The sequence below is a fragment of the Felis catus genome, chromosome A1 (assembly GCF_018350175.1).
Source record: "Felis catus isolate Fca126 chromosome A1, F.catus_Fca126_mat1.0, whole genome shotgun sequence".
Taxonomy (NCBI): domain Eukaryota; kingdom Metazoa; phylum Chordata; class Mammalia; order Carnivora; family Felidae; genus Felis; species Felis catus.
The window spans coordinates 100,793,048-100,811,929 of NC_058368.1; the positions used below are offsets into that span (position 1 = coordinate 100,793,048).

Consider the following 18,882-nt stretch of genomic DNA (forward strand, 5'->3'; position numbering starts at 1 on the left):
TCTGTGAACAAAGACAATTTTATTTTTTCCTTATCAATTTGTATACCTTTCATTTCCTTTTCTTGTTTTATTGCATTAGCAGGGACTTAAAGTACAATGTTGAAAAACAGTGGTAAAAGGTGACATCCTTGTCTTATTACTGATCTTTGTGGGAAAGCTTTTAGTTTCCCACCATTAAGTTTGATGTAGGGGCTGCCTGGCTGGCTCAGTGAGTAGAGCCTGTGACTCTTGTTCTTGGGATTTTGAGTTCAAGCCCCACGATGGGTGTGGATCTTACTTCAAAATATTTTGATGTATGTTTTTTGTAGCTGTTCTTTCTCAACGTGAATAAGTTCCCTGTGGTTTTAGTTTGTTGTGAGTTTTTATCATAAATGGTTGTTGGAACTACTCTGCTACATTTTTATGTAGGTGTGATTTAAGCTATTTCAAAATGTTCAGTATTGTAGGTAATCTCATTGACAAACTTGTGGCCACTTCTGAGGCATATTTATAATTGTTTTCTTAGAATTCATTTAACAACAACAACAACAAAAAAGAACTCAGTTAACAGTCATTGAGCACAGCCAGGAATTGAGTGAAAAAGTAGTAAACAAAAGAAGATAGTCATAATCTATAAACAGTTAATAATTATAATGTGGTAAGAGAAATTATGATAGCAGAAGTAGATATTCTGTAGGAGCATATAGTCCATTAACCTAATCAGACTTAGCTAGAGATGAGGTTGAGATTGCCAAGAACATCTTCCAAAAGAAAAATGTATAAGCTTAGTTGTTTTTAAATTCCTTCAAGTAAAATTGGTAAGGTAAATGGAGGCCCACCTGTGTGAGAGTTTGAGGCTGTAAGAATGAGTTCCTGAGGGAAAAGAGAGCCTCCCCTTTAAATTCAGTAAATAATTGAAACTGATTTTGAAAGCTGTAAAGAAATGTCCTTATGCCATAGGGGATAGTTTACTTAAAAATCTAATGAGAGGGGCACCTGAGTGGTTCATGTGACTGAGTGTCCAACTCTTGATTTTGCCTCAGGTCATGATCTCACCCTTTCAAGGGATCAAGGCCCGCATCAGGCTCTGCTGACAGGGTGTAGCCTCCTTGGGATATTCTCTCTCTCTCTCTCTCTCTCTCTCTCTCTCTCTCTCTCTCTCTCTGTATCCCTCCTGCTTGCTCTTCGTCTCAAAATAAAAAAATAAACATTTTTTAAAAAGAACTACAAGTCACTAAGAAAAACAGCAAAATGGGCAAAATATTTGGAGACTTCACAAAAGAGGATATTCAAATGGCCATTTAACATGTGAAAAATTGCTGAATGTCATTATTCCTCAGGAAAATGCAAATTCAAACCACAATAAGATACTCTTTATGTTGCCATAATAGTTAACATGGAAAATGATGGAATATATCAAAATGTTGAAAAGGATGTGGAGCAATTGATATTTTCATGTGCTGCTGGTGGGAGTGTAAATTGTGTAACCACTTTGGAAGATTGTTTAATGATATCTTCTAAATCAGGACATTCACCTACCATGTGGTATAACTATTCTACTCATACATACAAAGCAGAAATTCAATCCCATGTTTGTTAAAACATACATACACTGGAGGTTTATACAGGATTATTGATGGTAGTACGAAAGTGAAGACTATCCACATGTCCCATCGGTAATAGAATGGATCAATTGAGGTATATTTACACAATGGAATGTTTTGCAGCAGCAAGAATGAGTAATCTGTTACTATGGAAGTATCTTGAATACATAATATTAAAAGAAAACAAAACGCTAAAGAATATATTCTCTATGGTTCCAGTTTTATGAAGAACAGCAACAGTGGAAACTAATCCATGCTGGTTGAAGCTTGGGGGTGTGGAGAGTAAAGAATGGAAGTAGAGCTTCTGGGGTTCTCTTTCTTGATCCTGTGCTGGTTACACAAGTGTGTTCGGTTTGTGAAAATATCTAGTGCACTTTTGACATACACACTTTTTATGTGATGACTTTAAAAAGGAGTATTGGTTTTAACTGTTAGGAAAAAGCTACAATAAAGCTAAAACCTTCACAGTCTAGATTCTGTTTTGGTGGTCCTTGTACTTTAAGGTTAAGAAGTTCAAAAACAGTCCCTATGCTCATTTGAGATGTAAATGTTTGGGAAGAGAGCTTATTTTTCGTTTGAAACCATAGAATTTTAGAATAATTTTACTCTTAATTCAACTAATACTAAACCTTTCTCTTGCGTTAAAGGAATGCTTTGAACTTTTTATTCTTGCAACATGTTTTCAGGATCTGATTTTTGCTCTTATATAATATTATATGTGACTGTAAAGTATTTTTTGTTAATTATAAGTCAACATGATAAATTAGTATCTCTAAAAGGATGATCAAAAAAGATTTTTAAAAAAATCTTAAATGAGTTTTTGTTAAGGAAAATGAATAAAAATGTGTTTTTGGTTCATTCTTACTCTCAGAGGAGGTAGGATAAATAGCTGTTCTTGTTCTTCACTTTTTATCAAGAGAATGTTCTATTTCTATAATGTATAGAGTCATAATTATAACAGCTAAACATGCTAATTTATTCTCTATTGTTATTTTTTTAACAGTCAAGTCCATCATCTCCAGAACCAGCTAGTCTTCCTGCAGAAGATGTTAGTACAAACTCCAATGGTCGGAAGCCTGCAGAGGTTGTGCTAGATGATGACAGGGAAGATCTTTTTGCAGGTAATTATAAATATTTTTATTTTTTTAGTAACAGTCAATTGTAGCATATATCCTGTTACATGATACTCTGTAACGCAAAACTGAGATTTCGTGTAAGGTATTAGTGGTAGCTCTTCTTGTTAACACCTTGGAAAGATAGGAAATTTCCAGTTAGTTCCAGTTAGATCGCTTTGTGAAAAATACAGACTGTTGAGAGAAGCAAACATGTGATCCTTTCTTGTTTGAAGCATTTGAAAGTAAATCACATATTATAATTTTATGTTTTGACTCAAAAAACTAATGATTGTGGCATTCATACTTTGACAAATAGCAGTAATTGTCGTCTTTATTACTTACAGGTTAACACAAGCAAAATTAAACTCGATTTTAAAATTATTTCAAATATGTTTGTTTCAATAAAATAGTATTTACCATAGTTCTGTTTTGATTCACTTGTGGATGAGTAAATTGTTGGTTGTGGTATTTATTTTTGATATGGGGGCAGGATTTGGTGTGGTCCTGCCTTTAAAATAATTGGATTCTTGGGGCACCTGGCTGGCTCAGTTGGAGCCATATGACTCTTTATCTTGGGGTTGGGTGTAGAAATGACTTAAAAATAAAATCTTAAAAAATTGGACTCTCTTCAAAACAGTTACCTGCTTTAACATTAAAACTTAGGCAAAAGTTAATGCTTGGATATTAAAAGGCAGAATCTGTTTAAGATTAATGACAAAAAAAATTAAAGTAGTAGATCTTTGTTTAACGGCTTGATTTACCTGAACTGGTTTTCATTGAGTTAAAATTTAACAACATGTCCTCAGCTTTAACAGTAGTTGCATATTTGAGCCATTCTGTATTTTTTACATCAATGTCTTTGAAGATAAAATTTTATGTCTTGGGACACCTGGATGGCTCAGTTGGTTAACTGTCCACATTCAGCTCAGGCTGTGATCTCATGGTTTGTGAGTTTGAGCCAACTGGAGCCTGCTTTGGGTTCTGTGTCTCCCTCTCTCTGACCCTCCCCTCCTTGCAAGCGCATGCGTGTTCTCTCTCTCTCTCTGTCAAAAAAAATAATAATAAACATAAAAAAAAACCACTTCTCCATCTCAAAGGTCCATATACATTCCTTCTTGATTAGTTTTATGAAAAATTTTTACTACAGATGAATTCGTGTATTTTAACATGTCAGAACATTTAAAATACCATACCAAATACCAATAATATTTCCCATTTATTTATTCACTTATTTAGTAGCTACCTAACAACTTATAGTAAAATGACAGTTAACCAAAGTCATAATATTTCTTTTTGTTTTCTTTTACAGACTTTTTCCCAGGCATCCTTTAAAGTTTTTTCATGGCATTTATGTTTTAAAATAAAAGACATGAGTCCTTTCTCTTCTAAGTGGGTACTAATTTAAAGTATGTATTTTCCTAGGGCGCCTGGGTGGCTCAGTCGGTTAAGCTTCCCACCTTTGCCTCAGGTCATGATCTTGAGGTCCCTAAGTTCAAGCCCTGTGTCAGGCTCTGTGCTGACAGCTCAGAGCCTGGAACCTGCTTAGAGTTCTATGTCTCCCTCCCTCTCTCTGCCCCTCCCCTGCTCACACTCTGTCTCTCTCTCTCTGTCTTAAAAATAGAGAAATATTAAAAAACATTTAATAAAGATTAAAAAAAAAACCTGGCACACCCCAAATATTTTTTAAAAATAAAAAAATAAAGTGTGTATTCCCCCAATAGAGGGTTTTACATGGAAGTTTTGGATTATCTGTTTTATAAAGGACCCTTTCACCTTGAAGTCTCAAAACTCATACGTAAAGAATATGCTGAAAGTTCTAACGCCAGAACTATGTGAGGGTTTTTTGGTTTTTTTTTTTTTTTTTTTTTTTTTAACCAGTATCCACAACTGATCAGTTTCCAGATGAGGAGTATACGTTGATATTTGCCCACTTAGCTTAATTAGAAAAATCTTTTTTGTGTTCTGCTCTACCTAGCAATCTATACTAAATATTGTGATTCATTGATGGTCAGTGTTAGTGTTTGTTTTAAAAAAACAGAGAGAGGCGTCTGGGGGGCTCAATCAGTTGAATGTTCAACTTTGGCTCAGATCATAATCTCACAGTTCATGGGTTTGAGCCCTGTTTCCGCCTCTGCTCCGACAACACAGAGCCTGTCTCCCTGTATCGCTGCCCCTCCCTGACTGACTCTCTCTCTCTCTCTCTCTCTCTCTCTCTCTCTCTCTCTGTCAGAACATAAACACTTTGTTAAGAATTTTTTAAATGTTTTTTAAATGTTTAAAAATGTTTATTTTTTTTTAGAGACAGTGTGTGAGCAAGGGAGGGGCAGAGAGAGAGAGAGGGAGACATAGAATCCAAAGCAGGCTCCAGTCTCTGAGGTGTCAGCCCAGAGCCTGACGCGGGGCTCGAACTTAATCTACTGAGCCATCCAGACACTCCTAATCTGATCATTTTTATGTGAAAGGATTAATACTATCTATACACTTCTGTCTTAATGCCTTTAAGCAGGTGTGGTTCTTAGAACCATAACAGAGAGGAGCCTGTGTTATCAGGGTGATGAAAACTATTGTTCATTACTAAAAGAACATGTACTTAGTTTATTTCCCCTACATCAGGGAGAGAATATAAATATTGCTCTAGTGATCTAGACATTTTGATTTTAAAACCATGAAAAGATTAGATACTATAGGTACTCTGCTAAGATGTTTTGGGGAGCATTTCAGGTACTATTATGTCAGGGGTGGTACCAGAAAAAGGTTGTAAGTGTGACATGTTACTGTTGCTAGTTTACTTGGAGAGCATTCACCAAATGTGGTTGACTATAAGCCCCTCCACCATTTGTTACATCCTTCAGACTGAGCTTCACTGCACATACTTCAAGACATTGTCGTAGAGGAATAACTGAGGGTGAGCAAATTACCTGTGTTGAAATTGTGCTATACTTTTAAATCTTGTTTCTGCCAGGGTCGTTAGCTTATTTCATTTATGACACCAATTGTAAGTTTAATGAGTATTCCTTTGTTTAAAAAATTCTCTGGTATCTATGATACGAATGAAATTACTTCTCTGACATTGACATAATCAATCTATATTTGTCCTCAAAGTATCTCTTCCAAGGAGAAGTCAATCTTTATGCTTAAAACCTGTGGGGCATCTCCGCAGGTTTAAATTAAGTTCTGGTTTAAATTAAGTTATGTGAATTTGTTGGAGTAAAGTCATGAGAAGACTAAAGCAGACTGACTATATGGTAGTTAATGTGCTAAGTCTAATCTCTTTCTTTCTGTATCCATTTTCCTTCTCCGTATCAGCTACTTAAGTAGATCATAGTTAGCTTTTCTTATTTTGAGGTTACCTACTATTTATGAAACAGCTACTCAGAGTCCTTGCAAAGAACACAGAATCTGGTATCAGTGAAGTAAACTGTGATTGAAAAATTAAAGTTACTGTATCTGTCCTCATACATCAATAAAGTTTATATGCCTTTCCCTTTTTTTGTCTCTGGATTTGTTGCGCGTAGCAGTACCTCTTTCAGAGAATTTTAGATTTCTTTTTATTTATCTCTTTTGTTTGCTGCTTGCTGTTTGGCTTGTCTGTAGATTATGGATCTCACACCGCCTACCTATGCTACACTGCTTTCTTACTTTCTTTTATTGCTCATTGGTTTCATTTCTTAGAAAATGAATAAATACTAGCAGTGTTAACAGCCTGAAGCCGCGTGTAAGCTTTTAGTCGTTCTATCAGGGTCATTTATTGTCTGTGTATTTTACATCTACAGTCTATCTTCCTTCCTCTGGTTAGTATGATTTTGGTTATTCTTTTTAATTTAAAAATATCAAGAGAGCTGAGTCAGTGAGGGTCTCATCAACATGAGAAAACCAGTAAGAATAGATTGATAAAATGTTGACCTGTTTACCCTGTTCACATTTAAATGTAAATCTTAACAACATTATTTACCGTATTTCAGGATCACTGACTGCCATTTCTACCTTCCCAAACTTCTGGGAATCTAAGAACCTCAGGTTAGAAACTGCTGGTCTGATTCTGTTCCCCTTACAGCCCTGCCTTCTTCTCCTGTTATCAATTCTCTATAATCCCACCGAACTGTGGTTTTCATTATGGCCACTGAATGTAATTTTCATTTTTCTGGTTTTGCTTTTTCTTTATGCTGTTGTTTCATTTTCCTAGATTTCTTCGCCCATTTTTTCTCTTTGCATCCAGATCAGTTTCATAAACTGCTGCTGATTTTCCCCACCCTAACGTGTTGTCTCATCTCAAATAGTAGTGTTTGTTCTGTAGTTCATAACCAGTTAAATGTCTTTCTTGTAACATTCTTTTTTATTGTTCTCTTGCCTATTATTTGTCTTTTATTATTATTTAACATTCCACATGCTTGTGTCTTGTTTTCCCAACTAGATTATAAACTCCCTGAGGGCAGGTATGATACTTTACATTTCTTTGTGTTTATCCATTGCATTTAGCACAGTGTTACCTAGTTTGTAGACAGTTTATTGATTTGATTTGGTTTTAATTATGTTTAATTTTAGATTTTTTCAAGTGAATGAGCATTTTAAATTAAAACCTAAACAGCTGTTTGCTTTGTGTCATATTTGTGTATTCAACTAATATCCAGTAATCTTTAGCAGTTAATTGCTTTAGATCACTAACTTTGTGGATTTTCCATAACGGATTTTTAATCCCATTTGGGATATTTCTGGGCAGTCTGTTACCATGAAATTTTTGTTTGTAAAGTAATCATAATGTTAGTTTGAATAAAAGATTTTGAAAGGTAAGTTACCCCAAGTATAAGATGTATGATAAACCCAAACATAAATGAATGTGGAATTATCCACATCATTGCTTTCCTTCTAGCTTTATTCTTACCACTAGTTTAGATAATTAAGCTGACCTACTTTAATTCTTCCTGAAATCAACACAGTCACTATTGGTTTTAAAGTTTTGATAAACATTTAAGGAATGATTCATTAAATTATAACAACCATTTTTAAATGCCATTATTTTGATATTTGTGAGTAGTATAAAACTATTTTTCATGACTCATTAACTGCAATGTAGACTGCAGGGGTTTGTTATCACTGTCCTTAAGTAAGTAACTTGTTTCATTTGTATCTAGAAGCCACAGAAGAAGTTTCTCTGGATAGTCCAGAAAGGGAACCTATCCTCTCCTCAGAGCCTTCTCCTGCAGTTACACCTGTGACCCCTACTACACTCATTGCTCCCAGAATGGAATCAAAGAGTATATCTGCTCCTGTGATCTTTGATAGATCCAGGGAGGAGGTATGGGAAAATGTTTCTGTTCTAGATTGAAATGTAAATAGTAAGCTTCTTGTTCCCTGCCCAGCATCACTCTCTTGTGAGGCGTCTCTAATCAAAGCCATTTCAACATTTGGGGAAAAACGTATTGGACTAAAGAAGTCAACTGATGTGGCTTCTAATCTTATCCTCATCACTTTTTAACCCAATGACTTGGGCACATTACTTTCCTTCTTAAGGATTTTGTCATTTGTGATCTCACGATGGTAATGTGTGACTCAGGGTTTCTTTGTTGGTCAAATGAGAAAATGTTTGAAAGTGTTTTGAAAACTTTAATAAAGTGATCTTTTGAGTAATTTTATTTGATGAATCCTGCAGTAAATGTTAGTGGTTATGTTGGCAGGGTGCAGAGTGGGTTGTGAGTGGAAAGGAAGCACAAGAGGGCCTACAGGCGTGTAAGGGTGGTGTTTGTGGAAGTTTCTGAGCTATTTTTTTAGGGTTTCTGATTTATATACTTGACCTTACAATTCAAATAAGGTTTAGGTTTTTTTTGGTTTTTTTTGTTTTTTTTTAATTTTTTTTTTCAACTTTTATTTATTTTTGGGACAGAGAGAGAGAAAGCATGAACGGGGGAGGGGCAGAGAGAGAGGGAGACACAGAATCGGAAGCAGGCTCCAGGCTCTGAGCCATCAGCCCAGAGCCCAACGCGGGGCTCGAACTCACGGACCGCGAGATCGTGACCTGGCTGAAGTCGGACGCTTAACCGACTGCGCCACCCAGGCGCCCCTCAAATAAGGTTTAGTTTTTTAAAAATCTGTACAAGAAGACAACTTTGGGGAAAAAAAGGGTTATGGTTAGAAAAACTAACTTTCGGGGCGCCTGGGTGGCGCAGTCGGTTAAGCGTCCGACTTCAGCCAGGTCACGATCTCGCGGTCCGGGAGTTCGAGCCCCGCGTCGGGCTCTGGGCTGATGGCTCAGAGCCTGGAGCCTGCTTCCGATTCTGTGTCTCCCTCTCTCTCTGCCCCTCCCCCGTTCATGCTCGCTCTCTCTCTCTCTCTCTCTCTCTCTCTCTCTCTCTCTGTCCCAAAAATAAAAAAAAAAAACAAAACGTAGAAAAACTAACTTTTAGGTAATTTTAGGCTATTAATATTACTCTAAAATATTTGCAAGATTTAACAAATTTCTGTGCTTTCTTCTTGAGAATAACCAGACTTGCCTGCAGAGCTGCTCCTAGATTGCTTATTTACAACGGCATTAAAAAGTGCTTCCCTGCAGTCTCATGCGGTTACCATTTTTCCTACTTACTGCTTTATAGTCCTTTCGTTGTCTTCAGGAAGAATGTGTGTTTACTGGGTTATTAGACAAATCATGGTGCTGAACATTCTAGTGTAATTATTTCTACTGATAGGTAGTGTGCTACGGGCAAAAGTAATGGCTACTTCCTCCTGGTCATTAAAGACTAGAGACAACTTCAGAAAGTGCTAGTATTAAAAATCATTAAGGTGTTAGTTTAATAATGTGAACCTCAAGATTCTGTATATAGAACAAAGAAAACTTCGACAGTACTCTTCCAGAAGACTAAATCTGCCGAGGTGTGAGAACACAGGCTTTCTGTAACTTCTCCAGATGATCCTTTTCCTAGTTTCTGTACGTGTGTGTTGTGAATGTGTGTGTGTGTGTGTGTGTTTTTAATATTGTCAGGAAATATGAAAGCTTTTGTTTTTCAGAAATGGAATGCTGAGTGGCTTTTTAAATTGTTTTGACACTGACCCTAATAAAAGATCGTGAAAATTAAAGTTATTAGTGTTAAAACAGTAATCTAAATTGGAATCTTTAACATCAAAAAAGTTATCTTTTCTAGATTGAAGAAGAAGCAAATGGAGATGTTTTTGACATAGAAATTGGTGTATCAGATCCGGAGAAAGTCGGTGAGTCAATATTTAGTACACTTTAATTTCGTTCTTTTTGATAAGTACCTTGGTTGTTAATATGCTGTTTTTCTTAAGTGCAATGTTAACAGTATTAAAATGGTACTTTCATTTTTAAGCTTCTGGGGCTTTTTACTCTAAATTTTACTTTTTTACTCATTTTACTTTTTTCAGCTTTATTAAATTATAATTAACAAATGATCGTATATATTTAAAGTATACAGGATGCTGATTTAATATATGTACACATTTAATATATGTATACAATAATACATTACCACAATCAAGTCAGTCAACGTATTACTTCACATAGTTACCTTTGTGTGTGTGTGTTAAGCTTATTATTTTTAATAGTATTGTTTGACTTTTCTTGTAGGTGATGGCATGAATGCTTACATGGCATATAGAGTAACAACAAAGGTAAGCCTTTGCTCCTTCAGAGAAGTAGTAAGCCCTCACCATGTGTAGTATGAGATTACAACATCCTGTCTTTACACAGGTTACCATCCAGTGAAGGTTTCACATAAGTAGTTACATGAGTTATGGTTTGTTAAGTACAGTATTCTGTAAAGTAGAGGTAAAGTATTTTGTATTTTGTATGTAGGGAGGAACCTAATTTAGACAAAGATAGGGGAAAATGATGGGCGAGAGAGGTTCTTGGAGAAAGGAGAAGAATGCTTGCTCCAGGCAAAGCGATTTGCTTTTGTAAAGGCCAGACCTCCAGAAAACAGTGTGCTTTCTGGGATCTGCAAGACATGATACCTGATTGAATTGTTCCTCCCTGTATTACCAGCAGCCACATGAAGGAACTTGGGTTCGTCCTGAGTATAATGGAGAGCAACTGAAGAGATTCAAGCAAGAGTGTGGCACAATTAGATTTTTCTTTTAGAAAGATCTCTCCGATTCCTAATTTGGGAGGGCAAAGTATAGGTCAAGATTTCCAGTTAATTCCATTGTCATTTCTAAAGGATTGTAGACCTTCGGATCTTAAAAGAGACAAAGAGGATCTGCAGCATTCCTAGCTGTGAGAAGTAATATTTTATACTAAAGAGTAGATTCTGGGGATGAACAAAATAATGGCTTCCTGAGTTGTGTAGGGAGTGGAATCAGTAGAGCTTGGATGTGCAGAGTGAAAGAGAGATGCCTAAGTTACCGACTAGAGGATCTCTGTGGTTGTGTCAGAGTGATCTCAGAGAAAAGGCAACACAGAGGGAGCAACACAGTTTTTGGATGGGGGTAAAGAATTTGTTAATTCATTCAACAGATATTTATTAAACACTTAATCGTGGGGTCTGGCTCGTTTCCAAGCACAAGAGTTTATAATAGGAAACAGTACAGACACGTGCCCTTCCCACATGGAGATTATGTTCCAGCAGGAGATGTGGTGAACTTGAGGTGGCAGTCAGATTTAAGTGGAAGTGTCCCTTGGGCATTTTGATATATTGGACTGAAGCTCAGAGGAGATCTGGGCCAGAGGTAAAGATTTAAGAGTCATTGACCTAAATGTAATTAGAGTTGATAAGATGAGTCAAGGATAGAATAAAGCAAACATTTTGTCCTTTTAAGTCTCTGTAAAAACAAAACAAAACAAAACACAACGTATAATAACGTAGGAATTTTTTTTTTTTTGGTTAGAAATGTGTATTACACATTAGTTAGCTACCCTGTGGTCTTTTGCAAAAGTAAAACGTGTGTGTAGGTATACATATGTTCACAGGTTTATGTGATGCTAACTTCTGAAGAATTGCTTAGTATTCAAAATTTAAAATGCCTCTTCTTCACTTGTAGACTTCTCTTTCCATGTTCAGTAAGAGTGAATTTTCAGTTAAAAGAAGATTCAGTGACTTTCTCGGTTTGCATAGCAAATTAGCAAGCAAGTATTTACATGTTGGTTATATTGTGCCACCAGCTCCAGAAAAGAGTATAGTAGGTAAGTATGAATTTAAAAAAAAAAAAAAGTTACTGCTACTAGTTCAGTTTTAAACTACCTAGATTATTAGGCTACCATGATCATTTATTATCAGGATAAATTATAGTGTCTGGCAATACTGAATTTAATAAACATTCCATTTATGATAATCATTCATCAGTTAAGAATGTATAGGCTCATACTTTTATTTTCTAACCTCTTAGGATTTTTATTTATATAGGATCAATTTAGGATTTGATTTATATAACGATGTTAAATATTGGGTCTGAATTTGCCAAGTTGAAGACAATCAAACCCTAACATTTTACTAAGTAACATTCAGAAGATACTTAATATTGGTAGCATATTAACATTATTCTAAGGAATGAAAGTATTTGGGTTTCAGCTATTCATTGTCCAAAAAGAAGATTTGATCCAGTCCAGATCTTATAAGAGGTATCATGTTAGTATATTCCATACCTCAATTTAATGTTTAAAAACATTTCTACCTATACAAGTCATAAAGGCTTAGTTAAAAATCTGTAGAAGGGAGCAAGCACCTGTTGGTTCTCTTGGCAGAGCGTGCAACTCTTGACCACAGGGTCGGGAGTTCAAGCCCCATTTTGGGTGTAGAGCTTTAAAAAAAAAAAAAAAAGAATATGCAGAAAATTTCAAAAGAGGGCAACTTACATTGTCCCATTAAAAGACATGTCATCTCTTAAAATTTTGTGCTTCTTTTCTCAGTGTTTTCAATTTATTGTGAAAATATTCAAATTGAATTTTGCTGATCTTTAAATATTTGTTTTTACTTTTTAAAAACATTTTGTTTGAAGAGCACTTCTGTTGGTATCTTTTATGACTTTAAAACCTGACATATTTCAATGCATTTATTATATTCTCTGAGTTTTTTTATTATAAAAAACTTTGTAGGGGCACCTGGCTAGTTCAGTTGGTAGAGCATGTGACTCTTGATCTCGGGGTTGTGAGTTCAAGCCCCACGTTGTGGGTAGAGTCTACTTTAAAAAAACTTTAAAAAATTAAGAATATCAATAAATTAAATTTTTGTAAGGCAGTGTAAGTTTAAGTGACAAGAGTGGCTTGCTTTTTGTTTGTTTTAGTTTTCCAAATCTCTGATATCTGGCTTAATAGAAAATAGCTATGTTCTTATATCTGCTTCTGCATTCAATCTGTTGTGATATAACACACCATATAACCTGTGTAAAATTCTGCTGAGCTTTCCTAAAAGGATGAGAGTAAAAAAGACAATAGTCTAGTATTATTATGAAAACAGGCTTTTCGGTACACCCTTCCCCGACACCTGTCTGAAAAAGGGTCTCAGAAACCTTCTTGTATTCTGACTGTATTTTGGGAACTGCTGACCTACTTCATCATCTTATTTCTCTTATCTTTAAAACTTTGGCAGTGGTATCTTCTGGCATCCTACTATTTATATGGATCTTAAGTTTCCTGTATCACAAATTATTTATTACCTTTTTTTCTTTGATTAGGTTGTGCAACTATTTTTATATATCAAAAGAGGAAAAATAAATTATTTTTCTCATTTTGCTGGCTAACATGCTAATCCAGTCTATAAACAATGAGCAAAAAGAATTTTTTTGAAAAAGTAAATTTTAATGTCCAGGTTAATTGTTTTAAGCTAATATTTTGCCTTAATGATCTTCAACCTTCCACAAATTGTTACAGCATAATAAATAGTATGTGTAAATTTAAAATAGAAGTTAGAAACTAAATCTTAAGAGCATCCTTTTCTGATGTTGATTCTCACAGGCTTCAAAAGGTTATTAGGGGACAGTCACACGGTTATGTTTGTATTATGCATACACGTGGCCAAGATTGCCCATTACATTGTAAGGTTATCAATTAAATTATAGGCATAATTAACATTTATTGAAAGTTACTGTGCTAAATAATTTCCAGGAGATTCATTTAACCTTCACAACAACTTTATGAAGTTAACTTAGTGTTGTCCTTATGTAATAGGTGAGGAAGGTAAGGTTCATCGAGGTTACACAACCTGTCGTGTGCTATATTTATTTATATACTACTTTAACCCAGGAACGACTTGAGGCAGCTACATATATAATGCAGTTAAAAAAAAAATATGTGCACACACAGGTACACATGTATGTGCGTGTACACGCATATATGTGTGCACACATGTATGCACATACATATGTGCGTGCACACATGTGTATATGTATGCTTGCATGTGTGTATACATATACACATATACATATCTATACATATATAGATATGTGTATGTATATCTAAAGAAAGAAATTAGCAGGAAAAATAACCATAGTCAAACAGTAAGATGAAACCAAGTTAAATAGTTTCTTTAAAATGTACATGTAAAGTCTGAACAATTACTAAAGGTAATTACTAGAGGTGGGTAACAAATTTGTTGTGAACTTCCTGGCAGCCAAGCAAATACAGAAGCAGTCATTTTTTCAGATTGTCTTACCAGTTTTTTAAAAAACAAAACAGGGGCGCGTGGGTGGCGCAGTCGGTTAAGCGTCCGACTTCAGCCAGGTCACGATCTCGTGGTCCGTGAGTTCGAGCCCCGCATCAGGCTCTGGGCTGATGGCTCGGAGCCTGGAGCCTGTTTCCGATTCTGTGTCTCCCTCTCTCTCTGCCCCTCCCCCGTTCATGCTCTGTCTCTCTCTGTCCCAAAAATAAATAAAAAACGTTGAAAAAAAAAATTTAAAACAAAACAAAACTCAGTTGGTTAAGTGTCTGACTCTTGGTTTCAGTTTAGGTCCTGGTTTCACAGTTTGTCTGGGTTCGAGCCCTGTATCAGGCTCTGTGCTGGCAGCACGGAGCTTGCTTGGGATTCTGCCCCCTCCTCTCTGCCCCTCCCCAACTGGCTCGCAAGTACGCTCTGTCTCTGTCTCAAAATAAATAAATTTAATAAAATAAAAATTTAAAAAGTGAATAGGTTGTCCACAAAACTGTTGATATATGGGAGGCCCTCTTAAGTATTCAGCCAGTGGTTTTCAACTAACAAACACTTAAAGTGGAGGCAGGAGAAAAGGAATTGTAATTTGTCGTCTTTGCTGAAAAGTTAGAACTGCCCCTGAAAGAACAGGAGTCTTTTCATTAGCCCACAGGTAACCTGTTTGTAAGATTAGTTAACTGAAAACCACTGTTTCACTAAGCTTTTAGAAAAGAACAACAAAGTTGAAAAGTTTTAAGAGTTAATTGGTTAGAGTAAGTGTTTATTTGCTCTGGTGGCCCTTAATAGTTACCTCTAGCATGAACAGTAGCATGAAGTAGCATGAACAGAAAATCCTTAAAGGGAAAAATGTAAAGAACTTCATAGCAGTAAGATTTTTTTTGAGGGAAACAATATGTTATATCAGTAACACCCCACTTTTAGTGGTCCATTCATGGCGGGTAATTTTAGGTGTTTGAGTTTTCTTTTTCAAACCTGTATTTCAGAAGAATTAATTATGTTAGGCAAAACATTCATAGATGATATGTTTATTTACCAGATGTACCAGCCTGAATAAGAATTACATGGTTTTACATAATCTTTTTTAATAGCTTTGTTGAGATGTAATTTAAATGCCGTATGATTTATCCATTTAAAGTGTGTAATTTGGGGTGTCTGGCTGGCTCAGTTGGTAGAGCATGCGACTCTTGACCTTAGGGTTGTGAGTTCAAGCACCCCATTGGGTGTAGAGCTTACTTAAAAAAAATAGTGTATAATTCAATGTGGTATATAAGGCTTTTAGTATATTCAGAGTTGTGCATACACCACCACAGTTTTAGAATATCTTCTTTTTAAATAAAATTTTTTAATATTTATTTTATTTTTTATTAAAAATTTTTTTTAATGTTTATTCATTTTTGAGAGAGAGAGACAGAGCATGAGCGAGGGAAGGGCAGAGAGAGACGGAGATGCAGAATCCAAAGCAGCCTCCAGGCTCTGAGCTGTCAGCACACAGCCCGACGTCGGGCTCAAAGTCATGAACTGCTAGATCATGACCTGAGTAGAAGTCGGATGTCCAACTGATTGAGCCACCCAGATGCCCCTCATGTTTATTTATTTTAGAGAGAAAAAGTGCACATGGGCAGGGGAGGGACAGAGAGAGAGAGGATCCAGAGTGGCTTCTGTGCTGACAGCAGAGAGCCCACCACGTGGCTTGAACCCACGGACTGTGAGATCGTGACCTGATCTGAAGTCAAATGCTTAACCGACTGAGCCACCCAGGCGCCCCCTCTTTAGTAGCACTTCCCGTTATCCTCTAACTCCCCCAACTCCTTAGGCCTAGGCAGTCTTTATTTTCTTTCTCTCTAGATGTGCCTATTCTGAATGTTTCATGTAAAGGAAAATAAGTGGGCCTTTGTGACAGGTTTCCTTCACATAGTATTTTTCTTTTAAGAGAGGTAGCAAGCAAGGGAGATGAGAGAGAAGGAGAGAGAGAGAGAGAGGGCGTGTGCACACATGCATATGAGCCTGAAGCAGGCTCCACACTCAGCACAAAGCATGACCACCAAGCTTGACGCGGGACTCAACCCTGGGATCGTGACCCGAGAGTCAGACACTCAGCTGACTAAGCCACCCAGGCGCCGCTTTCATAGCGTATCCATGTTGTAGCATATGTCATTACTTCGTTGCTACAGAATTGATTCTGAAAGAACAAAGCACAAGGAAAAAAGAAAAATATGCAATTTGATACATTATTGTTAAAATTTAAATTGCCAGTACAGAAATGATTAGCATGATTTTTTATGAAAGTATTTGTTGTTTCAGCTATTACAAAACTAGCTATAATAAATGAACAAGGTGTTTTTAGACTCTACAACAAGGAAAATACTTAGCACACCCATGGATTATACTCCATTTTTCTAGTCCCCAAACCAAAGAACCTTAATTATTACTCATAAGAAATGAAAATAGTAATTGAGCTTAAATTTGCTAATTTGAATGTCTTTATGCATATTGAAATGAAAACACATTTTAATTTACCATGAGTGTAATATGTAACAGATAAGGAACGCAAATAGAGTTTAGAAAACTGCAGACACAGCTCACCCTCTGCTTTATCTGGTTTCATGTTATGCGTACTTAGCAAGATGAGATGTTAATATATGATGAGTTATAATTTCTCTAAAGTATGATACTGGTTATAAGTTTAGGAGCTCTTTTTTTTAATCACATTCAAATTTAAAGTGTATTTTAGATTATGAAGGAATGACTATAAAAAAACTGTTTCAAATAACAAAATTATCATGAGTCTCATTGAGTGTTTTTTCAAAGGCATGACCAAGGTCAAAGTGGGTAAAGAAGACTCGTCATCCACTGAATTTGTAGAAAAACGGAGAGCAGCTCTTGAAAGGTAATTGTAGACAGCTATGCTTTATTACTGTCATGTTTTTATTTCAGTAATAATAAGTCTAATTCCATTATATGGCACAACTATATTTTAATGTTTTTTTTTCACAGTACCATTTCATGGTTCTACTAAGAGTGCTTTAAACTTTTATTAAGAAAATTACTTCTTTCGGGGCGCCTGGGTGGCTCAGTCGGTTGAGCGTCCGACTTCGGCTCAGGTCATGATCTCACAGTCCGTGGGTTCGAGCCCCGCATCGGGCTCTGTGCTGACCGCTCAGAGCCTGGAGCCTGTTTCAGATTCTGTGCCTCCCTCTCTCTCTGCCCCTCCCCTGTTCATGCTCTGTCTCTCTCTGTCTCAAAAATAAATAAACATTAAAAAAATTTAAAAAAAAAAAAAAGAAAAGAAAATTACTTCTTTCAACAACACAATACTGTGTTCTGTTTTCGTTAATCATCATAGTGGATTAGTATTTAGCAAATAGTGTGTCTAATAAAATAACACCTACTTTTGTATCCTGTGTTGTAAGCAGGAATATAAAGGCATTAGTTTGTTGGGGATAGAATTAATGTATCATAGGGGCACCTGGCTGCTTTAGTTGGTTGAGCATGTAACTCTTGATTGTGGGGTTGTAGTTCCAGCCCCACGTTAGGTGTAGAGATTTGTGTGGCACCTGGGTGGCTCAGTTGGTTAAGCCTCTGACTACAGCTCAGGTCATGATCTCGCAGTTCGTGACTTCAAGCCCCGTGTTGGGCTCTGTGCTGACAGCTCAGACCCTGGAACCTGCTTCAGATTCTGTGTCTCCCTGTCTCTTTGCCCCTCCCCTGCTTACACTCTGTGTACATATCTCTTGCTCAAAAATGAATAAACATTTAAAAAAATTTTTTGTAATAAAATAAGATCTGTTTTTAAAAACATAGCTGTATTTTGCATTAGGAGTAAGGAATGGCTAAGCTTGTAAAAAGATACCATGAAACTTGTGAATGGGAAGAAAGAAATGATAAAAAATATTTGGATTTTTAATATTTAGTGTTATTTAGGTTCTAGGAAGTTATACCCATATTCACATTCTTTGTTGGATAATTTGGCTCACTATAGTTCCATTGAATTATTACTTGGCTAGGAATGTTATTAAACACAATAAAAAATTAAGTTTGTGCTCCCTCCTTTAATTTTGTATAATTGATTTTGACTTGAGTGCACAATTGTATGAGTCATTTATTGAGTTGACTGTATGCTTCAAGTCTGATACATTTGCCCTACCTTACTGCATAGTACTTGACATGTTTCCTTTAGTTTTGAAGGGTTGTCTTCAATGTCACAGACCAAATGAGTTACCGATAGGAGGAACCCACTCCCAGGATCTTAACATTTATTCCTTCCTTGCTATGCTGAAAATTAAGAAAAAAAATTTGAAATTATCTTAAAGCCCAACTTTTAGAACGTAAGTTGGTAATCACTTAGACATAGAAATTTTCTAATTTCATAGGGTTTTTTTGCTTGTTATTTTAATTGAATGTGCTTATTCTTTATTTTCTCTTTTGGCTTAAAATCAGTAGATGAGGTGGATAGGACAGATTTTAAGAAATAGTATGTCTATCTCCAGGGTGCACATTATTATTTAAACTATTTTTAAGTCACTTTATTTTTGGGTCTTATTAATAAATTGTTTCCATTTTAACAAAATGCTGCAGTACAGTCAGGTTTGAACAATTTAC

General features: G+C 35.9%; 1 protein-coding gene across 2 annotated transcripts in view; it reads left to right on the top strand.

Annotated features, from left to right (window-relative positions):
- SNX2 (sorting nexin 2) overlaps positions 1-18,882 on the top strand; it is a 56,613-nt gene that overhangs the window by 17,497 nt on the left and 20,234 nt on the right. For both annotated transcript variants that reach the window (XM_019831444.3, XM_011281811.4), the window contains exons 2-7: positions 2,587-2,704; positions 7,828-7,991; positions 9,829-9,895; positions 10,272-10,315; positions 11,684-11,825; positions 17,092-17,170. In XM_019831444.3, coding sequence (XP_019687003.1) covers positions 2,587-2,704; positions 7,828-7,991; positions 9,829-9,895; positions 10,272-10,315; positions 11,684-11,825; positions 17,092-17,170 — 614 coding nt within the window. The remainder of the gene's footprint in view (positions 1-2,586; positions 2,705-7,827; positions 7,992-9,828; positions 9,896-10,271; positions 10,316-11,683; positions 11,826-17,091; positions 17,171-18,882) is intronic.